Below are 19,437 nucleotides of genomic sequence, written 5' to 3' on the forward strand. Positions count from 1 at the left end.
TTTAGCATCGGAGAGTTAATCGGACAACCACCGTCCGGTTAGCTTCTACCCTGTTTTGCAGGTTCACTCACCGGTTCAGAAGGCAGACTCCATCAGGTATGAATTAATTGTCCTTTTAAGATTTCAAGACGTACCATTATCTTTTAATTTTTCTTTCTAAATAAACGACTTTATAATTCAAATTAGGCCTAACAATTTTTTAAATCTAAACCTTTGCGTTTTTTTTATCAATTACGACCAAATCTTTTAATTTTTACAATTATGTATAATTTGAAACGTTATTTGCAATTATGACCAAAATTTCAAATTTTATTTTTTAAATTTAAATCTTTCAATTTTTTTTATTAATTGCGACCAAGCGTTTATATCAACCCCTTTTAGAAGTTAGATATTTTTTTAGAATTTGGTTATAATTGATAAAAGATGCAAATTTTGAATTTAAGACATGTAACTCAAAGTTTTGGTTACAATTGCAAAAAAGACTTCCAAATAGGATATAATTATAAAAATTAATAAATTTAGCCGTATTTGATAAAAGATGCAAAATTTTAGATTTAAAAACTAATTAGACCTTCAATTTACAAAATACTATTAACAAATATTAATTATTAGGATTATGTTAGTCTTTATATTTACAATTTAAAACATAGGAATTTTTTTAATATGTGTTAGTTTGATTAGATGGATAAGGAAAGAGTATGGATACGATATTGGGTGACTTTGATTTTTAATAATTTTACAAAACCAATTATTAATAAAAAAAATACAAGACTTTAGGTCATCAATTTTTAGAAAAAAGAAACTTTAGGTAATTTGTGTTTAAACCCACCCACCCATCAAAGAATTTCTGTTTGGTTGGCCCAGCAAAAAATTGGGGAAAGGGCAACTTCGAGTTCCTGATGTTTATTGGAAACGTGAAACTCATTAAAATAAGGCATCCAATAGGACTGTTGACTCCATTCCATTAGATAAATACCTCCCCGTCTTCATATAAATACTTTTTCATCTTTCCCTTTCAATTTTTTGTTTGAAATTATCTTCCTCTTTCATTGGAGTAGCGGCAGAAGGTTTAATCTAATTAGTGATAACTACTTCAATTAATCTGTTAAACAAAACCCATAAACTATAAAATTACGGCTGTTCTTCGTCTATTGATAATCGAATTAAAGAATTGATACAGTGCAAATATGAAGAAAATAAAGAGAGTAGATTTTCTGAGTTGCCAAACAGAAACGGATCAAGATCCTGTGTCTCTGAAGAGAAAAAGGGGAAGACCTAGGAAATTAAAGAGTGATTTGGAAGACGGACAAATCATCAAAGTACAAAGCCCAACCAGAAGAGGCAAGAAAATACGTTTTTTAAATCGAAACCCTAATGCAATCTTGTGTTGGTTGATTGAGAAAAATATGGTACTAGAGGGAACAAAAGTGCAATACCGTCTTCTTAAGAGATCTACTAATTTAACAGAAGGGAGGATCACCCGTTACGGAATTGAATGCGATTGTTGTCTGCAAATTTTTGGCCTTTCAGAGTTCGAAGCGCATGCTAAGAGCACTAGACATAGGCCAGCTGCAAATATTATATTAGAAGATGGCAGGTCATTGACTGATTGTCTGGCACAACTGGCAGAGACCGGCGAGGGTATGACAAGCACAAGAATTCCCGGGAGGAAGAATCTTGAGATAGAAAAGGTAAAACAGGGAAATGAGAATGCCAGCGACGGTATAACAAGTACAAGAATTCCGGTGAGGAAGAATCCTGGGAGAAAAAAGGTGGGACGGGAAAACAAGGACGCCAGCGATAGCATCTGCTCCTTTTGTTATGACGGAGGTGATTTACTTATATGCGATCAGTGTCCATCAGTCTTCCATAAAAATTGCCTTGGCGTGGAGGAAATTCCTGAGGAGAACTGGTCTTGTCCATTTTGCTGTTGTAACAATTGTGGCCAAAACAAATTACTAAACAATGATGATCAGCAAGAGGGTTTCATTCTCAGTTGTGATCAATGCCCGCGTAAATTTCATGTAGCGTGTGCACGGAACATAGGAGTAGTCAAGTTAGAACGGAAAAGTACAGAAGATACTTGGTTTTGTAGCAATAAGTGCGAATTTGTATTCTCAAGCCTCCAACAGCTTCTGAGAAAACCAATTGCCTTAGGTGAAGACAATCTCACTTGGACATTGTTAAAGCCGATGAAGCCAAATCGCTTTGATCTCGGGGTATCATCAGCGAATAACCGAAAACTTAATCTTTCACTTGAAGTGATTCACAAGTGCTTTGAACCAGTTAAAGAAGCATACACAGGACAAGATCTTGTTGAAGACATTGTTTTTAGTAGAGGATCTAACCTTAGTCGCTTGAACTTCCGAGGATTTTACACAGTAGTTCTAGAGAGGAACAACGAATTAATAACTGTTGCTAATGTGCGCATCTCTGGAAACAAGGTGGCTGAGATACCACTCGTAGCCACCAAATTTGGGTATCGAAGACAAGGAATGTGCAGAATATTAATGAATGAGCTCGAGAGGCAACTTACGAACTTACGAGTGGAGAAGTTAGTTCTACCTGCTGCAGATAGCACGCTTGAGACATGGACAAAATCTTTCGGATTCTCAGTCATGACAGATGGTGATAAAAAAGCAAATTCAGATTATCCTGTTCTGGTTTTCCAAGGTACAGTCTTGTGCCAGAAATTCTTAGAGAGGTCCATTCTGCAAGATCAAAGCTTGGATGATCCAGCTGTCCGCGGCAAATTAGTCGATAAATCTTGAACTCACTTTCTGTAGTCTCTGTTAATTGCTGCCTGAATTTAAATCAAAAGATGAGAATTTATATGTATATATCTATGCAGTTAAGAGAGCTAGAAATTGAATTGCTACATATGTTCTAGCCACCCCACAACCTATAGTTGTTTTGTATCTATTCTGTTCTTTTTGTACGGCAAATGAATGATTCTGGTAATTTCTTGAAGCTTATCAGTATTAGTTCTTTAATTTTCTCCTTTTCCCTTTATGCCTTCCCTTAAAGTTTGACTGTTTGAATATAACTCTCATGTGTAATGTGGAATGTTGACTAGTAAAATTTCCTCTTTATCCAGACAAAATCGATAGAGAGGTAAGGATCTATAGACCACTTTGACATATTCAATCATTTTAATTTTTGCAGGAATTCTTAAACTTAAACCACAACTGAACTAGATTATTGCATCTATGTCTAATTCAAAGTAATTAGTAGAATTGGTACATAATTTTATGGGTAATGCAATCACTGGAAAAACTATTACTAGGCACTTTATTTGATGTTGGAGAATTTAAATTTAAATAAAAGTTCCATCACCATCAGTACTCAATTATGGGAATGATGGAAATAATTCTAGAACCAGAGTGTGCTCGGGTTTCATGTGCCATCGTAAGGTTCCCCATGATTTGAGGAAATCAAACAGACTAGATCCAGTTGAAGTCATTTGATGAAATACAAATTCCAGTCACTATGAAGGAACAAACTTTTATGATACAGGTAAAGCAGCACATAAGCCAATATAGATTGACAAAATATGAAGAATAATAAACTAGCCAGAGGAATAAAATAGTGCACTGTAGAATATGTAAAATATATTATAAAGAAAAAAATTGCTCAGGTACCTGGGGCAAAAAAGACATAGCAGCAGATGTCAATCACTCCAGTTGTCCTGATCCTCAGCTGGTCCTGTGTCCTAGTGTCCACATCCAAAGTTAAATAAGAAAGAATCCATGTGTAGCTACTAATGCTAAAATTTTCATTTTCCTGATGCATGTATTCAAATAAAACCGGAAATGTTGTAATAAAGATGTAAAGAGCATAGACAACAAATTCTACCATGTCGATCAATTTGGGAGGAGACCAGACTAAAATTTGTCGATCATTGCCACCCGTGTACATTTCCTGCATGGAATCAGTCAGCCACCAGTTGAGCAATGCATACAAATATATATGAGATACAGAGCATGGTATTATTTTTAATATCGATTACCATCCAAAATTCAAGACTCAAGAGATCCAACCCCCTCTTGTCCCTCTTTTTTTATGGTAAGTTAGAAATCATTGATCAACAATTTAACAGGCCTACTTTGGGCAAGTCATCCCATCTTCCAGATGAAAATTGCAATATATTCTCAAACACATGGTGCATAGTCCCCATTCTCCTTTCCCCCCCTTTTATGGGAACCCAGAATCTGAAATAGCCTTCTTTTTCCTTTAAATGGACATTCAATCCTCACTAACTGAATTAGATACAGGTAACAATGCAAAAGACTTTGATTTGTTATCCGAACCACATAAATTCTGTTGGGTGGGGGTTCAGAACTAAAATTGCATGATAACGCCTAGTTGCCAGTAGCAGAACATGATGTTTGTCTTGTATGATTGATAAGAAATCCAAAAGAACTTTGAAGAAAATGTACAGGAAAAGGGTGGAACCTGATCTTCTGAATTATACCAGCAGCAGTTCACATATTCATAATGGCCACGGAATGTCATGGAAGTGTTACCCGACCAAACATCAAATGCCTATAATTAAAATAAGAAATAAATAAGGTTCCAATAACAGTACTTTTTGTTCAATTAACAACTGCAAAAAAGAAAAAAAAACTGCAGAAATGGCCTACTTTTACAGCTGTCATGCATGGGACAAATACTAAGGATGAATCTTGGGTTGTGGCCAATTGAATCGCTTTGCTACTTTGGAGACGAACGGTTTCAAAGTTCACAAGTGTGTTGCAGCCAGATTCAACGTCCCACAACCTCATTCTTGAATCTGATCCTGCAAGCCAGAAGGGAAAAGGAAGTGTTAGCCACATGGCACATACTAAATGGAAGAAAAACAATTGCTATCCAGAAAATGAATTTCTTAAAGTTAAATAATGGAAAAAATACGAAATTGTCTCACCAGAGCATTTAACAAATAGGAAAATACGTTTCAATTACTTTCTAAAACAACTTCTGAATACAACCCTAAAAAGAACAAATCACTGGGCGAATCATTAAATACTATGCACGAGTACAATGAAAAATGATTGCATCACAGTGTTTCAATAAAATTGTTCGTTTGAAATGTAATAATTTCCGGAGAAATGCCTTACACTTTAGCTCTTTAAGTCACTCAAATAACGTTTTCTTCAACTAATCATACAAATTCTAAGGGAACTATAAATTACTTGAACTACTTAAAAGTATTTCAAACAGTGTAGTATGTATTCTCCCACAATTCAAAAACTTCTTGATTGGGTAACTTTTATAGCGTCAATATGTAACTTGCTAAATGTTTGAGCTGAAGCAGAATGGTAAAGCCTGATGTCAGGAGGACTAAAATCCATTTTCAAACTCCCCATTAATCATTACCAGTACCGGTTTTTCAAAAAATGTAGAATCAGCCCTTGGCTCAATATGTCTATCTTCACATTAATGCATAATCCAAGTAAAAAAAAAACTGAATGACAATATGATGGGAGAAAAAGTCAACCTGCACTTAGAAGATACATTCCATCTTCAGTTAATTTAAGACCAGTAACAGCACCATAATGGGCAGTGGCTCGATCTTGACTAGACAACATCCCAGGATGTAATCTCTGCTTGACAGGTCCCTTGGCTGGACTTCGACCAAGTGGAGATTGCTTAATTCCATTCCCACTAGTTGATTTCTTCTGCGATGCCCTTGATTTTGAAGATAAACATTGACCTACTGGTAAGGTCCTTAATGAACCCTGAATATATTTTATAGACAAAAAAACAAATGAAGGAAAAAGTGTTACCCATGCCTCCGAGGTCAAAATAATAAATGTGCAGAACTCATGCAAGAGTCATTTAGTGATTGTCGAAAGGCCGTAGCTCTAGTGACCATTATGTTTCAACTTACACTTGCATGCTCGGAATAATTCACCAAAGACAATTACAGAGACTTGGCATACTATAACTAAGGAATCTAAGTACAAGTACACAATAAACAAAACTACAGCATACCTAAAGTTTCAAAACATTGATGTATACCCGATTCATTGTGACACATGAATGTTGCTTTAAATTAAAACAACAAACATGGAATGCATACATAATAAACAAACACACGCACAAAAAGCACACATGAAAATACCTTATTATTAGTATTAGAATGTGAGGGGACCGGAGGGCGTCTCCCAAGCTGAGACTGAGACTGATCTAAAACTCGAAAACATCCAGCACGCCTGATATCCCAAAATCGAATAGCGCCATCACATCCCCCAGTAACCAAAACCCACTCGCTCGACTTAGACCATTCGGCCGCCATAACACCGTCTGCCATAAATAAAGTCAACTATGTCCTCATTATCACCTCATGAAGATACTCAGCTATAAGCTCAAAACTGTAAAACGACAATAATTACAATAAATAGCGATACAACTGGCAAGAATAAGCACAGCATACCACGGTGACCGGATAGTGTGTGAGAAAAAGCACCAGAAGCAATATCACAAAGTCTAACTTGAACATCCTCGCTAGCAGCAGCTATAAGCATGTGAGTTGTTGCCAAAGCTGACATGGCAGTTCTATAAACCTTTCCAGGCAACTTAAAGTCCACCACTACCTACCATAAAATGCAAATAACCAAATGAATATGAACATAATAAAAAATACGAAGCAGATAAAATATGATACCTGAGTGGTATTAGTATCCCAAACTTTAATATAATGATCGTAAGAGCCTGTAACGAAGAGTCCAGTATCGACGGGATACCAAGTAGCAGAAGAAACGGCATATTTATGTGCCGTTTCATGCTGCTTATCGATAACAAACAAGCACTTGTGCTTAGATATAACGTCGTCAAAATATGTAGGTCGCTGAACATCGAAAACTGCAGCAGATGCATCCGATGCACCGGATAATAAATATCTTCCCTCTGTTAAATCAACCTGATATTTATCATCATTAATACAGCATTTTACATAATATCAACAATAATTTGATGAAATTAAACTTGAATTAATTTCAAATTGTGTACCTGAAGAGAGTTGATGGATCCTCTGTGAGGAGAAACGATTTCTTTGTAATTAGAGAGCCGGAGATTAGAGATCCGGTTTGATTTAATCCGATTCGTGAAGGAAATAGGTCGGGTGTTTCCCGATTCTCTGTTTCGTATTTCCCTCCACATTTCAGAGGCATCTTTAGCCTCGACAAGAAAAATGATTCGGTTTTCTTTTTTCCTTTTCTTCTGTATGGATTCAAAAGCTTGGTTTATTTAAGCTTTTTTTTCTTGATGGAAAAAAAATTGTAGAGGTTCGATTTTTTAAGCATAGGTTGATGTTGAAGAAGAGGATAGGATTAAATTGTAGAGATAGCTGCTGCGTTTCAGCTTTGATTGCAGTTTCTACTGCAGCTGCAGTTAGTTCTATTTCAGCTGACGTGAAAATGATGGATGCAAAATTGAACAAAGGATTAATTTGACCCTTCAATTTTGCACATAATATAAAAACATCATTTTCAATTAAAACACTATCAAAAAACTTTAGCTCATTTTTTTTGCATAAAGTACAAAAAAATCCTCGATTAATCCTATTTTTATAATTTTCTCTCTCAACTTGTAAGCTAATTGTCCCTCAATTAGCAATTTGCCCCTACAACTTGTAAGCTAATTTACAAAAATGGAGTTAAACTTAAAACCACCAATTTTAAGATTGATTTGTCTTCAAAGTTAATTTATGTGTGAATTGCCCATTTTTTATAAGTTGAGGGGACTAATTGCTACTTAAGTCTTTTATGAAAAGATTTATAAATTAGCTTTTAGGGTACAAATTAGCATTTAGGTTTTATAAATTACCATTTTTTTTTTTTGACAATAAATAAATTACCATTTAAAATCTAGTTTTTAGGGTTTTGCTTTAGACCAGTGGTAGCGGCGGCAGCCGCCGGTTTCTGCCAGTGACCGTTGATGGGGCGGTGGTAGGAGGGGAGGGTTTAGGGTTTCAAATTGTTTTTTTTAAACGGTTTGAAACCCTATTATAAACTATTTGAAAAACAGTTTATAAAACAGTTTCAAATTGTGTTTTTTAGAAATTGTTTGAAATTAAAAGATTCGGAAATTTTGAGGTACGATAAAAATCTTTAGTTCGGGGGCGAAATTTAGCATATATTTTTGTTATTTTTTTTAGATAACTTTGCAAATCCTTTTTACAAAGTACTCTGTGTTTTGTGTAAGCCCTATATTTTTTTTTATCTATCATTCATGGATTTTCAGATTTAAAAACCTGGTGAGCTAAGATTTATTTCTATTACAATCGAGGAAAAGAACTCCTATTAGTAACTGCACATTCTGTTAGGGGACACCAATTATCTCTTGTTTCATACAAGCTTTAACTGCATCCGGAGGAACATCATATTTATGACAATCCAATATTGGCTAACAAATCTGCACCTCTATTAGAACATGAACAACTTTAATTTCCCAATTCTTCTGCAACTTCCTCTTGATATCCCTTGTCAAAATATAGTGACCGTCAATAATTAATCTATTTGCCTCTAGAAGAACATAAGCACAAAATCAACACTCAATAGAATTGATTTATTATCTAATACATTAGTGATATAGACAGAGATGAAACATGAAAGATTATTAAAAGTGTAGTAATCTGTTTGGCTCTAGAACAGAAGCCTGTACATTTCGCAAGTCTTGTTCCACTTTGCTTTCAACTCTTCCAGTGTTGTCAAGTCCAGCAGTAAATGTTGTTCCATTATTTTAATCTCCTCTTCTTTCAAATCCATCTCAAACACACTCTGCTGATATTCAACAATACCGTTCTCTTTCATCTCCGACGCCATTTTCTTTTCCCGAACAACAGCCTCAACTGCAAGTTCGAGCTCCTCGATAGATCTTGACCCTTTATCTATTTCTTTCTTAATAACTACCATCTCATTGTTTATCTTCTCACACTTCCTACTCAATTTCTCAATATCACTTGTTATCACCCCAAGCTTCTCTCGGGTCTGGTTTATCTCGGCTTTTTCTTCTTCATATTTCAGCAAATCACTAGCTTTACAGCCTATATGCAACTTCAAGTCCGGTTTCTCCATGTTATCTATGGGAAACAGAACCTTCTCATTTTCTTGCCTGAGTTTGGATTTCAGATTTTTGTAAGTCTTTCTTAATTCGGTTTCTTCTTGTTGATTCCTTGCCAGAGCAGCCTCAGTTTCGCACTTGGAAACTGAAAGACGGGCTAAATCCTGTTTCTTTTCATCAAGGTATGTTGTTGAAGCATTCACCCTCTCCCTCGCTCTCTTTTCTCGCTGTTCGAAATAACTAAATAACTGCGAAAAGCTTGACAGTGAATATTTAAGTTCTGATAGTTTCTTATCTGAGAGAGCTTTTCTTTTGTGAATTTCTGAAGAAAGATATCCCAAGGATATAAACTCTTGCTGCCTCACCAGATATTCCTCTTCTGCTGCTTCAATTTCCCTCCAAAGCTTATCAAATTCCACAAAAGCTTTCTCAACTGAACCTAGAATACTATCCGAAACTCTAATAGCTTCTGTTTCCGGTTTCATTCTAACCAAATCTAGATCTTTTGAAACCTCGACTGCAGTTCCAATGTCAATCTGATCTCTTGCTTCTGGCTGATAATCCATTTGAAATAAGTCGTGTCCATCAGATACATCATCAAAGGCAGAGCACGGAACGGATTCAGTAAATAGAACTTCTTCATCAGCTTTAGCTAATACCAAAGCACTTGACTCCAATATATTTGCTTCGAGGTCACTGGGCGATGCACATGACCAACTACGTATTCCCCCATCAACTTCAACAAGCTTTTCTAGGCAACCAAATTCTCTGCTTTCATCTCTCTTCTGTCCTTCTAGGCAACCAAATTCTCTGCTTTCATCTCTCTTCTGTCCACTAGAAGAAACCGTTCTTTTAAATTCATCCCTTTCATGCATAGCTTTTTCATACAGACCCATCAATTTTTCATTTTCTTCATGCATTTCCATAAGCTGGTGCTCTAGCTTCTTGACATTTGTTTCCATCTCAATCTCTTTTACCTTGGCAAATTCAACATGGCTCCCATCACTATCAACTTCCATTTCATTTTGCTTATTTACTTCCATATCATAATCTTCAATACTCTTGGCTTTATTGGATATTTTATAGACACTTTCAGAAGCTGCTCGTTCATACATCTCAATAAGACAATTTTTTTCCTCAATTACAGCTTTAAGCTTCGTTTGTAATTCAGTGTTTTCCTCAATGCAAGCAGCCAGCTTTAATTGTAGCTCTCCATTCTCTTTACATAGTATAATTGCTTTCTCATGAGCTTCTGCTTCTCTTTGACTTGCAGCAGCTATGGCGTCAACCAGCGTTTTGAGCTCCATTTGGCCTTCATTATTAATAAGTAATGCATCAGTTGACACAACAGGCAGTTGTGTTTGCTCCTTTATGTCTACAGGGGACCTCTCTTCTTCAAGTTTAGCTAGCAGATCATTAACTTGCCTACAAATTTATTCAACAACATCAATTGCCGTCAGATTACAAAAAAACTTGCCATTTAAATTTCTAACATGTACAATTATTCAAAGACATTACCTTTCCAATTTTTCTTTCTCTGCAAGGCAGAAGCCAGCCTGCTTATGGAGTGCGTCAATTTCTGCTTGATTTTGAATGGCCTAGAACATAAAATCAAATTCCAGTTATATCATTTTACCAAAATTTAAGGTGATTGCGGGGAGGGGTCATGCATAAAAGTAGTACTTTATTCACCTGCATTCGGAGGAATTCATTTTCCTCATTAATTAAAGCACGCCATGGTACTCCAAATTCCTGAATTAGAACAATACTATGTTACTATTTTTGAGAAATTAAATTCCCAAACAAATACTTAGTGAGAATGAAGAGAAATGAGCATAAAACTGCTCAAAGCCTTGGGCAGAGTAATTTTTAAGAAAGAATATCCCTAGCTCAAATAAGTAAGGATCCACATTACCAACCCGCATCCATATTAAATAAGCACCATACATTTTCAAACAAGGTTAAGGGGTGGATCAAATGTCTTCCTATTCATTATTCCTACTAATATATTTGTTAAAATTCATGTTAAGCATGTAAAAGGATGAATTGAGTGTCATGTATAAAATCAGTATGTATGGGAATATGCATATAATAGATGAAAAGGCCAATTCATTTGTGAATGAAATGACACTAATATGAATCAAACAATTAAAATTGCAAAGGATTAGGAAAATTGTTATTTCTTTGTCTTGTGGAGATGTAGGCATGCAGCCTCTATATATAAATATATATATATTTGGTTCCTGTAAAGTATAGTCTTTAGTTAACCCATCTTATGCATAATAGAGGAGTGAAATAAATCACAAATGCATAGAGCAGTGAAATAAATCACAGACAATAACCAGTAAAACATAGTTAACCTGATCAGATGGATCTGCCTTTGTTTTCTGCACCAACAATATATACCCGAGTCAAGATCAAGAGTAGCTAAATAATATGTCAAATTTGACATTCAAATAAAATTTGCGACTAACCTGAATTGCGAAGGGATCTGACTCGTGCATAAGTTTCCAATCAAGAGCTTCAAGCAACTGCACAAATAATTATTAGACATGTAAATTCAGTAACAAATATGATGTTGCAAAGTCTCCATGCATACGAATCTCTACTCTACCTTATTCTGTAACACCGTGACCTGTTCACTCATCATCTCCTGTTCGCCTTCTTCATAAATTGATTTTAGCCTGTGGATTAAGAAGACTTGAAAGTTAATTTAATTACGATGATTCAGATGAATCATAAGATCTTCAGATGAAGAAAAAATTGGTAGAAAAGCAAATGCTAATATCACAAGATGTAAACCGCCAACAGGCTATTATTGTCTCATGTAATACACAAAAGGCTATCATTTTCCAACTTTTAATAAAAGCATAGATAACAATCAGCCATGGTAGAAAGAACTTTTGGTTCCACAATTCATGAAATTTTTCCATTTTAACTTGACAAGATTATGCTTCCATCTCATCGAAAACACCATTCAATGACATGAAAGAAAAGAGAAACAAATGTTGAAGAATGACATGCCTTCTTATTTCTTCCTTTAGCCGCAAATTTTCCATGGCAAATCTTGTGACTTCTTGGTTCCGATCTACCTGGGTACGTAAAAGTTCAATTTCCTTCAGGTGTTCCTCTTTTTCTTTCAACAAGTGTGTCTCAGCCGAAATCTTTCCAGAAGCAACTGCCTCTAGTCTTTTAATTCCTGCTTCTCGAAAACGTAACCTCATTTTTAAACCTTGTATCTCATCTGCTCTTTGCTTGACCTAGTTTTCCAGAAGTACAAAAATTAGCTTTTTACTATTGTCAAATCAGATCTGAAAAAATTGATGACATGAGAGTTGATCAAATCCAATCAACTTTCACCAATTTTGAAAAATAAGGCTAATAGCTTTGTAGTTTTTTGCAAATGGAAAAGGATAATGTTTCTTCTGTCAAATGGTCCAATATTTAAATTCCAGAAAATAGTTATGCACAAACCAGCTGTGTAGCTGCCTGATTTTCAGCTGCCAATGCCTTCAAAGCAATATCCTTGTCCTTTTCCCTCCTGAAAGCCCCAACAAGGGCAACTTCGTAGTCTTTCTTCTGATAAAATACAACAAATAAAAAGATAGCTCAATATTGATAGCAGTTTGCAGATTCAATCCAAATGTTTCCCTAAATTTAAGAACAGCAAGAAAATACCTGGGACATCCTTTTTTCAGGCACAAGTGCGCTAAATGATCCATCAAGCCCTTCCCAATTAAAGGATCCAGGAGATCCTGGGAGGCTTAACACTGATGCATCATTATCCAGATTGTCAGCTCCTCCACTAGCTAAAATGCGTAGACGGGAAACTTCTTTCTGAGAGCAAACAGAATCCCATATTGATTACAAGTAATCAAGGTACATGAAATACATAGAGAAGAATAGTTCCATAGAAAAAGAAAAGAAGTTGCTGCTTTGCTAGAAGCAATTGATGAAATTCAGGGCACTGCAGTACCTTAAGCTGCTGAATTTGCACTCGCATTGCAATAACATCTCCAGATGCATCTTCATTAATGATAGCCTAATGGACAAAAAGGTACTTTTTTTAAGCAAAGGCTGAAGAGTTCAAGGGCATAAGCTACCAATAATATGATTCAGCCAATTACAAACAGACAGTTTAACAATCTATTAGATGTACTGACTATAAGAAAAAGCAGAGGAGAGTGCTATATTTTTAACCTTCCACAGCCTATCAAATAGAAGCATATCAATTTGTCTTATGTTAACCTTATTACATAAGCATAAATAAAATTAACCAAGAGTAGTACATTGTTCTTAATGAATTTTGCCCTTTGTGCAAACTTCAGTGTGCTAAATGTCTCCAATGAAGAACTGCAATGGTACAAAAGAAAAAGCCTGATTACCAAATGATTCATAGACTATATATAGTTAAAAGGGAAAAATAACAAACAACTAACCAGAGAGATGGAGTAATGTTTGCAACTATAATTGTTTTTGAATTCCCTCCCAATGAATCCTGAATTGAAAAAGAAATAGAGCTTAAGTATGCAAATTTGTATAAAGTATTAAACCGAGGGACGAAAAAGCTAAAAAATAGTCGAATTAATTCAGTCAGAAAAACTATTGAACTTCATCATATAAATTTATCTGGACCACTACATATAGTTTATCAAGAGATGACCTTTCTGCATAAACTTTGCTACTTTTGAACAGTCAAATTTGTGCCTCACTAAGAATATAATCAATGCTTTAAAAATATGGAATCCAAATTAACTTTATTTGGATATGTTTCATGGAATTTCTAACTAAATTTTACAAGAAGAATTAACAACGAGCATAAATATCAGTAGCATATACCTCAAGCATTTAGTAATCAAGAACTGGTATATTTATCATACTAAATACTTGAACGTTTTACAGTGGTGGTCTTTAAAGTTTAAACTATTTAGATCCTACAAATTTCTACCTGAAGCAAAAATGTAAGTTTGGAATCTCGATACGGAACATGTTGCGCCTTTCCATTGGATATACTAACAAGGTTCATTATCACAAGTCTGCAAGTATTAAAACAAAGTCAATAAAAAAAAGTAGTTAAAACTTAAGAATAAAAAGTAAGATTAGACACTCTAGAATTACAAAAATGTCTTCTATGCTCAAATAAACTAAAATTGAAAAGCAGCAACAACGCACCCTAACGTCGATAGTGACTTGTTGATATTAGTAGCTTCCTTCAGACGTTCACCTTCAGCACCAGAACTCTTCTGCCTGTGATCATATTTATAGAATAATTATTATAGTAATGATAAAAGTTTGGTACTTTTGCATCCAGTTGTATTGCTCAATACCTTTCAGAACCTGCTAAATCAACAAGATTAAGCCGAGCAAATCGGTGATGGATTACACCTTGAGATTCCCACTGAACAAAAAGTTAGAGATTATCAAATTGAAAAACACAAAATATTCAAATTTTAAAAAAAAAAATCATTTGAAAACCTATCATATACCTTCTATTTGAAATGTGACATAAATAGACTAACCTTGCTTTCAATGATGCATGTAAATACACTGTGAGAACGACTACTTGCACGATTCATGTTAGTCGCAGCTACTTTTCTATTTGCAGCACCCTGAAGAGGAGAAGAAAAGAATAAAATTTGATTAAACCCTTGATCTCAGAACTGCATTGAGGAATCAAATGATTTTTATTTCTTTGAAGAAATCAGTTATATGAATCATTTTTTATTATCAGCACAACTAAAATCTCAATCATTCAAAAATAACTTGATTCACTCATGAACAAGCCGAGGGGTATGCACTTATTCATATCTTTCTCTTTTTTGCAGGCAAATGGATAATTATGCACAACGTATGAGCATATAATAACCTCACTAAGTAACACTAATAGAGATGCTCATTAGCTTCGGGGAACACATCCCTATGCAAGGTAAACCACATACCTGAATAAGTTGTTGAATCACATCTCGAGCACTTGTGACTTCTATCTCCTTGAGATTTTCCACATAAACTCCTTTCTTAACATCTTCTCTTATCTGTATGCACCCACCAAAAATGAGCCTCCGGATTAATTATCAGCATAATTAGAAACTTCAAATTCATACCTGCAAATTATTAGATGAAGGATCTAGAAGATCAAAAATCTGTTCATTGTATATTTCCAAAAATGAGCATTTACAAGCATATTTTATCTTTTCATCTTTGCGTGCTTCTTTTTCCTGTAAACAAAGAAATGATAGGCAGTTGCAAATTAGATATATTGAGCAAGATACGAAGGAGAATTGAGCATTCCAAGCAACAGTTTGTCTATAAAACTGTGGATTTAGAAGAAAAATGCAAAAACCACCAAATCGCATTTCATAATGATAACAACATGAAAAATGATGTTCATATTTTATATAAGATGAAATATAACTTGAAAATGAAATCAAGCTTAATTGTGACTAAAGAAGCTAAGAACTTCAAAAGTTTCTAATTAACCAAGCTAGAACGAGAATTAGTACAATGAATTTGAAATCTCTAGAGGTAATTTACATGTAAAATATTGGAAGTGTAATAACATCTACCTGTACGAAAAATGAAAACAAGTAACGCATGTGCATTGAGTGCAGACATATACAAATTACATTCTAAAACAGAAGTACTAAAAAACATTCACATTTCAAGGGAATTGCAAAAGAAGAGGCACAAACTTTCTGTATTCTTGAGAACAAATATTCAAATACTCTAGGTGTCATCCCACAGTTAACACTGTGTCTTCGAGTGCCTCCCTCGATGTCTCCAAGCATAGTATGAGTTTTCCCACTCCCGGTCTGCATTACAAAAGTATAATAGAGCAATTACTACTGAATATTTTCGCCGATTCTTTTATTTTTCATTATCACAATTGAATTACACTAACATAAAAGAGAATATGTAAACTTGATGAAGTATGATAAAAGAGTTACTAACTTGGCCATACGCAAACATGCAGCTATTATAGCCTCCAATGCAATTATCAACCATAGGCAATCCAGCCACTTTAAACATTTGCTCCTATCAAACACAAGGTAATTGAATTGAGCCAACAGCATAAAATTTCAGCATAAATAAGCTAATCAATCAATTGAAGAAATAAAAATATACCTGAGTGACGGTCTCGTCGGCTACGAGATCAAACGTGAAACGAGACTCCGGATGACCGGTCCAAGTAACGGTCTGACTGCTCTCTTGTCTCACACACTTAGAGTAACCTTGCAACGATATTTCAGAACTGCTAAGCGGCCTTATTCTCATTACAACCTAAATTAAATTTATAGATGTAAGCATTAAAAATTATAGAATTCTCTACATTTTAAAATCATTAACAATCATAAACTGCAAATATACACAAATAAATAAAATTAACCTGAACGTTATGATCCTTCCAAAACGAAGGATCCTCAGAGAACTCGAAGCTCTCAGTCGGCTGCGGCGGAGCCACAGACCTGGTGATTCCTGCTTCAGCACCACCGTCATTTTCCTCTAATGTGAAACTCCGAACTGCTGACCCGGACACTATAGAAGAGGATAAACTGTTATTATCCCTAGAAACCGATTTCAGATCTGGAGTGGCGGCCGGATGCCCGGACTCCAAAGCGCGGTTGTGAAAACCGAAACGGCTTTTAATGGCGCTTGCTGCCTCTGATATAAACGGCATTTTTGTGGATCTTTTTCTTCTCTTTGCAGATTTTAAGAAGGAATTGATTTTGAAGTTGGAGAAGAGAAAGAGTGTGAAATAGATTTTGAAATGAAAATTATTTTGAAGGAAAAGGAGGGAGAATTGACGGAGTGACTGGAATAATCGGACGGCGGATAGATATTTTAACGGACAGTTTGGATTGTCTTAAATTCAAATCTTTAGACCGTTTTGTGTGTCTCTGTTTTAAAGTTTGAACAAATTATTCTCAAGTCCCCACTATATTCAAAAATTCGTATTGTCATCTTTTTTATTTAAAAATCAAACAATATTGTCCTTTTCACTTTTATTTTTGTTTTCGTTAACGTTTTACTTTTTCAGTTCAGTTTTGTTGCTAGTCAACTAAGTCATAAATTTCCGGAAAAAAAAAACTAAGTCATAAATATAAAAGATCAATGTAATTAGTTCTTAAATTTATATTTCTTAGTCTTAATCACCAAAAAAACTCCCCACCTTTTAATCTCTTTTCAGTTGCACCCTAACATTGCAATTTTGTCAGCTGCGCCTTAATTCCCATCTTTGGGTTTCAATTCCACCCTCAAAATCAAATTGGATTCCTTTTCACTCGGAAAAAATTCATAAAAACCCTTATAAAGTACTCGTTTGAACTCTTTTTCACATAAAAAGTTAAAAATGGATAACTTATTTTAACTTTTTCCAAATGGAGAAGATATCAATTTAATACTTGAGGATAATTGAAAACCAAAGGTGCGAATTAAGGTGCAGCTGACAAAATTACAACGTCGGGGTGCATTTGAAAAGGGACTAAAAGGTGGGTGTGGGGGGGGGAGGGTTTGGTGATTAAGCTTATTTTTTAATAGGCAAAAGATATAAAAGAAACTTCATAATTTCCACAAAAGTAAGCATTAGGCCTTAAAATAATATTGGGAACAATTTGGGTCTCTCAATTTACATACAAATAACCTATTTTGTCCAATACCGTTAGAAACTCCCGTTAATTATTGACATGTCTCTCATAACTATATAGTATATATATATCATCAAGGTTCAAAAAAACCGTAATGTTTACAATGTTAATCAATTTTATATTTATAGATCTTTTAACACTACTTTTTCACCTCTTTCCTCCTTTAAATTCCTTTAATTTGATAACATTTAAAATTAAATAATATTTAAAAAGACAAAAGAAACAACCTTCGACAAGTGGAGGTTGGTTTGTCTAAGACGAACCCTTTGTCCTATAACAGCTCGGACGAGTCTGAGTTTATCTCAAACACTCCAAAGATGGTGGAAGGATGACGACAATGACAAGATGGTGGCATAAGAGAAGTGAGGAAGAAAAAGATGAAAACAAAAAAATATAAATTGGTCTCTAATTTAAAGTTTATCAATAAAGATTTCGCAATAATTAATTTGAGAGATATTGTAAATGGTTTATGATATTTTTGAACTTTTTTTCTAATTAATCGAACTGTACTAACTGATGCATATCTCATGACTGGTTACAAACAATATTCAACGAAAGAGTTTATTTTAACACTTTTAAAAATTTAGGGTTTTCAAGTAGGCCAAATATAAGTTAAAGGAGTTTAATTGTTCTCAAAATAGTTTAAGGACAACTTATACTTTTGTGAAAACTATGAAATTTTTTCCATACCTTTTGCCTTTTAATATGTATAAATAAAAATATTAATATTATTATGACAAAGGACCAACCGCTCAATAAAGAATTCATTCTTTTTTTAAAAAAAAAAAAATTAAAGTATGAGCCACTCCATTTTTTTGTACGTTCTATCTAAATATAATAAACGCGTTTAAATTTTATATAGTCAAATTTTATTTTATATTTTCCTTAAAAAAATCCGCTTTACCAATATGAATAAATTTAATTATAATATATCTTTTTAATATGTTTACCACAATTGTCTAATTATAATAAATTATTATTCCAAAAAATAAGAAATATATTATTTTAAATAATTTAACATGTGCTTTTTTAAAAATAATAATAATTTATATAATTATACGTAATCTATAAAAATTATATGCAAATGAAATATGTCTTTTTAAAAAAATTGTTAGTTTAGTATGGGAGCCTTGTTAGTTTACTTTTTATAATTTAACCATCGTGAGTGATTGCATACTAAAAATGAGTTTAATAAAAAGTTAACGTGGTGCGGTGAGCAGATTCAAAGACTGCCTAACAATTATGGATGCTCTTATTTCAGCTTACGAGAAAAATGATGGTTGGAAACTTTATTTCTCAAAATAAAAATAAAAACTCAAAATGTAATTGGTCGGACTCTAGTTGTGCCATTTGACATGGGTTGTATTTAAAGAACACTGGCCCATAACTTTGGCCTATTTTTGTTTAAACATATGGACTTTTTGTAAAAATATATAAAGAAATGCTCTAAATTTGTTTATATATAAAAATACGTTTTTTTAATAGATTATTGACAGATTATTAGTAGATGACATATTTTTATTAAAAAATAAATGATATTTTTATAACAGAAAAATGTTAAAGCGTATTTTTATAAAAAAAATAAAAAAAATATTGGGTGTAATTTCCTCTTAACATGTTGTATCTAAAATAGGCTCAGCTTCATTAAATCCTTTTATTTGTTGCCTTGTTGGATAGCCATGGGACAAGAAACATTAGTGTGTAAGCCTATTTTGCCACAGTAAAAGTATGA

General features: G+C 34.0%; 3 protein-coding genes across 4 annotated transcripts; 1 reads left to right on the forward strand and 2 right to left on the reverse strand.

Annotated features, from left to right (window-relative positions):
- Window positions 1–922: 922 nt before the first annotated feature.
- On the forward strand, window positions 923–2,993 carry LOC126663937 (increased DNA methylation 1-like). Its single transcript, XM_050356459.2, has one exon. It carries the CDS (start codon window positions 1,188–1,190, stop codon window positions 2,769–2,771), a length of 1,584 nt encoding a protein of 527 aa, XP_050212416.1. The 5' UTR covers window positions 923–1,187; the 3' UTR covers window positions 2,772–2,993.
- On the reverse strand, window positions 2,497–7,388 carry LOC126663951 (WD repeat-containing protein ATCSA-1). The gene is made up of 10 exons (XM_050356460.2): window positions 7,012–7,388; window positions 6,668–6,922; window positions 6,437–6,596; window positions 6,125–6,306; window positions 5,498–5,738; window positions 4,644–4,798; window positions 4,456–4,545; window positions 3,856–3,921; window positions 3,642–3,712; window positions 2,497–2,803 (listed from the first exon to the last, which is right to left on the reverse strand). Exons 1-9 carry the CDS (start codon window positions 7,159–7,161, stop codon window positions 3,671–3,673), a joined length of 1,341 nt encoding a protein of 446 aa, XP_050212417.1. The 5' UTR covers window positions 7,162–7,388; the 3' UTR covers window positions 2,497–2,803; window positions 3,642–3,670.
- Window positions 7,389–8,536: 1,148 nt separating this feature from the next.
- Window positions 8,537–16,915, reverse strand: LOC126661338 (kinesin-like protein KIN-12E). Of its 2 annotated transcripts, none has more exons than XM_050355168.2 (22): window positions 16,448–16,915; window positions 16,186–16,341; window positions 16,012–16,095; window positions 15,753–15,872; window positions 15,165–15,278; window positions 15,003–15,095; window positions 14,583–14,672; window positions 14,391–14,461; window positions 14,236–14,310; window positions 14,012–14,099; window positions 13,503–13,561; window positions 13,353–13,416; window positions 13,040–13,105; window positions 12,742–12,900; window positions 12,538–12,642; window positions 12,088–12,323; window positions 11,678–11,747; window positions 11,538–11,594; window positions 11,424–11,450; window positions 10,747–10,815; window positions 10,582–10,661; window positions 8,537–10,488 (listed from the first exon to the last, which is right to left on the reverse strand). In XM_050355168.2, the coding sequence occupies exons 1-22, from the start codon at window positions 16,736–16,738 to the stop codon at window positions 8,646–8,648; spliced, it is 4,017 nt and encodes a 1,338-aa protein (XP_050211125.1). In that variant the 5' UTR covers window positions 16,739–16,915; the 3' UTR covers window positions 8,537–8,645. The 2 variants fall into 2 exon arrangements, with proteins under 2 accessions (XP_050211125.1, XP_050211131.1); XM_050355174.2 differs by having other exon boundaries at window positions 10,756–10,815; window positions 16,448–16,914.
- Window positions 16,916–19,437: the final 2,522 nt, after the last annotated feature.

The sequence above is a fragment of the Mercurialis annua genome, linkage group LG1-X, assembly GCF_937616625.2.
Source record: "Mercurialis annua linkage group LG1-X, ddMerAnnu1.2, whole genome shotgun sequence".
In the NCBI taxonomy this organism is placed as follows: Eukaryota; Viridiplantae; Streptophyta; class Magnoliopsida; order Malpighiales; family Euphorbiaceae; genus Mercurialis; species Mercurialis annua.

Coding starts and splice junctions, on each gene's coding strand:
- LOC126663937 (XM_050356459.2), top strand. CDS start 1,188: ATGAAGAAAATAAAGAGAGTAGATTTTCTGAGTTGCCAAACAGAAACG.
- LOC126663951 (XM_050356460.2), bottom strand. CDS start 7,161: ATGTGGAGGGAAATACGAAACAGAGAATCGGGAAACACCCGACCTATT. Junction 6,923..7,011: donor GATCCATCAACTCTCTTCAG/GTACACAATTTG, acceptor GATAAATATCAG/GTTGATTTAACAGAGGGAAG. Junction 3,922..4,455: donor GGTATAATTCAGAAGATCAG/GTTCCACCCTTT, acceptor GATTCCATGCAG/GAAATGTACACGGGTGGCAA.
- LOC126661338 (XM_050355168.2), bottom strand. CDS start 16,738: ATGCCGTTTATATCAGAGGCAGCAAGCGCCATTAAAAGCCGTTTCGGT. Junction 16,342..16,447: donor GGAAGGATCATAACGTTCAG/GTTAATTTTATT, acceptor AATTTAATTTAG/GTTGTAATGAGAATAAGGCC. Junction 16,096..16,185: donor CCGACGAGACCGTCACTCAG/GTATATTTTTAT, acceptor TGTGTTTGATAG/GAGCAAATGTTTAAAGTGGC.